At 46.6% G+C, this 2,292-nt stretch overlaps 1 protein-coding gene across 1 annotated transcript; it reads right to left on the reverse strand.

Annotated features, from left to right (window-relative positions):
* Nucleotides 1–1,425: 1,425 nt before the first annotated feature.
* On the reverse strand, nucleotides 1,426–2,007 carry LOC137356134 (histone H2B 7-like). The gene has a single exon (XM_068021935.1). It carries the CDS (start codon nucleotides 2,005–2,007, stop codon nucleotides 1,627–1,629), a length of 381 nt encoding a protein of 126 aa, XP_067878036.1. The 3' UTR covers nucleotides 1,426–1,626.
* Between the last annotated feature and the right edge of the window lie 285 nt (nucleotides 2,008–2,292).

Consider the following 2,292-nt stretch of genomic DNA (forward strand, 5'->3'; position numbering starts at 1 on the left):
CACGCCTTAGTGGTATATAAACGGTAGAATTGTAAAAAAAAAGCCTTACAAATATGGCAAGAGAAAATTAAAATGCATTCCATCTGATGAGCAGATAAATGCTTGATTCCAGTACAATTCATACCAACACAAAATAACGCGAACAGTATAACATTACCGTCTCTCAGACAGTAACCAGCCCTTTCACAGATAAAGTGGGTGGCTCTGAAAAGAGCCTTTGGGTTGTCAAATTCAGGTCTGGCAGCTTCACTTGCCCTTCGTGCTCTGAGCGCTGGTTTTCTTGGGCAGCAACACGGCCTGGATATTAGGCAGCACCCCGCCTTGTGCGATGGTCACCCCTCCCAGCAGCCTGTTGAGCTCCTCGTCGTTGCGGACGGCCAGCTGCAGGTGTCTGGGGATGATACGGGTCTTCTTGTTGTCTCGGGCCGCGTTGCCGGCCAGCTCGAGGATTTCAGCTGTCAGATACTCGAGCACAGCAGCCAGATAGACCGGGGCTCCGGCACCCACCCGCTCAGCATAGTTGCCCTTTTTAAGGAACCTGTGAACACGGCCCACCGGGAACTGTAGTCCAGCTCGGGAGGAGCGGGACTTGGCCTTGGAACGAGCTTTACCACTGGTCTTCCCTCTTCCAGACATTTCCACAATCTCACAAGCACTTTCACGAAGAATGTTGAGATCCGCCCACATTCCTCCTCCTTGTACCTTCTGGAGGAATGGAGTGGTGGGCACTGCTGATTGGTCACTCTGCTCTGTGCTCTTCATGTAACCAATCGGAGAGCTGCTGAATTCACCAATCAGGAGACGCCAAGGAGATGAGGGCGGAAAATAACGGCGCCAAATTGTCAGACTGCAACTGATTTTTCAAATTTGAAAAGCCCGCCAATATATTGGGGCGGCTTCAATATAGAATATCGCATTTATAGTTCTTTTTTTACGGTTAAATAAATAAAACCTTTTTCATATTGTGTTATTCTACATTTGGTAACAAGTTCCAGATTGGCTTTTACATTCTGACATCTATTCGGGTTTACTCTCTGTCCTTTTTGAAACCAGCGAGCAGAAAGTCTCTTTCACAACATTCTCCAACCGGGCACATTTCATGTCAATTTTCATAATAATACCGCATCACTGATGAACGATTGTTTGTTATTCGTGGGAGACAACAGCGGAGTGTAGATTATCAGTGTCAGGGTGTGAGACGGAGGGTTCCGACACCACCAGGGGTTCGAGATAATGTACTTATTAATTTTTGAGGTCAAACTTGAACTCGGGAAATTAGTGACTGCGAACTGATGGATGTGCGTTAAATCAGCTTTTATTGTGGAAATACAGAAAAGGGGCCGAATATAAACACGTCCGAGAACAAACCTCACAAATGGTCAGTGGTCAGTAATTTATATACGGGACATTATTAAATAGAGACAGAAAGATCGCACGGGCAGTGAAACTGCATTTACCAGAATCTATGGGAGTAAAACAGAGATCACAAAGGCAAGGACACTTGATATATAAATCAATATAAGTCGATACTATACAGACAATGTTGTAGCTTTTTCAGAGAAGTTGTGGGTGGCTCTTAAAAGAGCCTTTTTGTCTTTTGGGTGTGTTTCAGTACATTGCGGATATTTACTTGGAGCTGGTGTACTTGGTGACCGCCTTTGTACCTTCCGACACGGCGTGTTTGGCCAGCTCCCCGGGCAGCAGCAGGCGCACGGCAGTCTGGATCTCCCGGGAGCTGATGGTGCTGCGTTTGTTGTAATGGGCCAGGCGGGAAGCCTCACCCGCGATTCGCTCGAAAATATCATTCACAAACGAATTCATGATGCTCATGGCCTTGGAGGAGATGCCGGTGTCAGGGTGAACCTGCTTCATCACTTTGTACACGTAGATGGAGTAACTTTCTTTCCTGGATCTTCTCCGTTTCTTGGTGCCCTTTGTTGGCGCCTTCTTTAGAACTTTCTTGGCGCCCTTCTTGGAAGGTGCTGCAGTTTTCTTCTCGTCAACCATGATCACGATCAATTTCAGACACAGAATAACCGAAATTTCGCTCCAAGCTCGCATTTTATAGACATCCCCAGTGCCCTATGCTAATGAAGGATGGGAGAAGGCCATGTTCATGATTGGCTGGTTTACAATGATGTCACTGCCTGATGTTCTGTATCTATCTGATTGGGTACCTAAAGTAACCAATCACATTTTGTGCTTCTCACAGACACAAACTGTCGAAGCAGTCAGATCATCCAAACCCCTTTGCCCGCCCTTATCCATCTGCATCAGTGACTTTCTGAGTCC

Source organism: Heterodontus francisci, chromosome 45 (genome assembly GCF_036365525.1).
Source record: "Heterodontus francisci isolate sHetFra1 chromosome 45, sHetFra1.hap1, whole genome shotgun sequence".
Classification (NCBI taxonomy): domain Eukaryota; kingdom Metazoa; phylum Chordata; class Chondrichthyes; order Heterodontiformes; family Heterodontidae; genus Heterodontus; species Heterodontus francisci.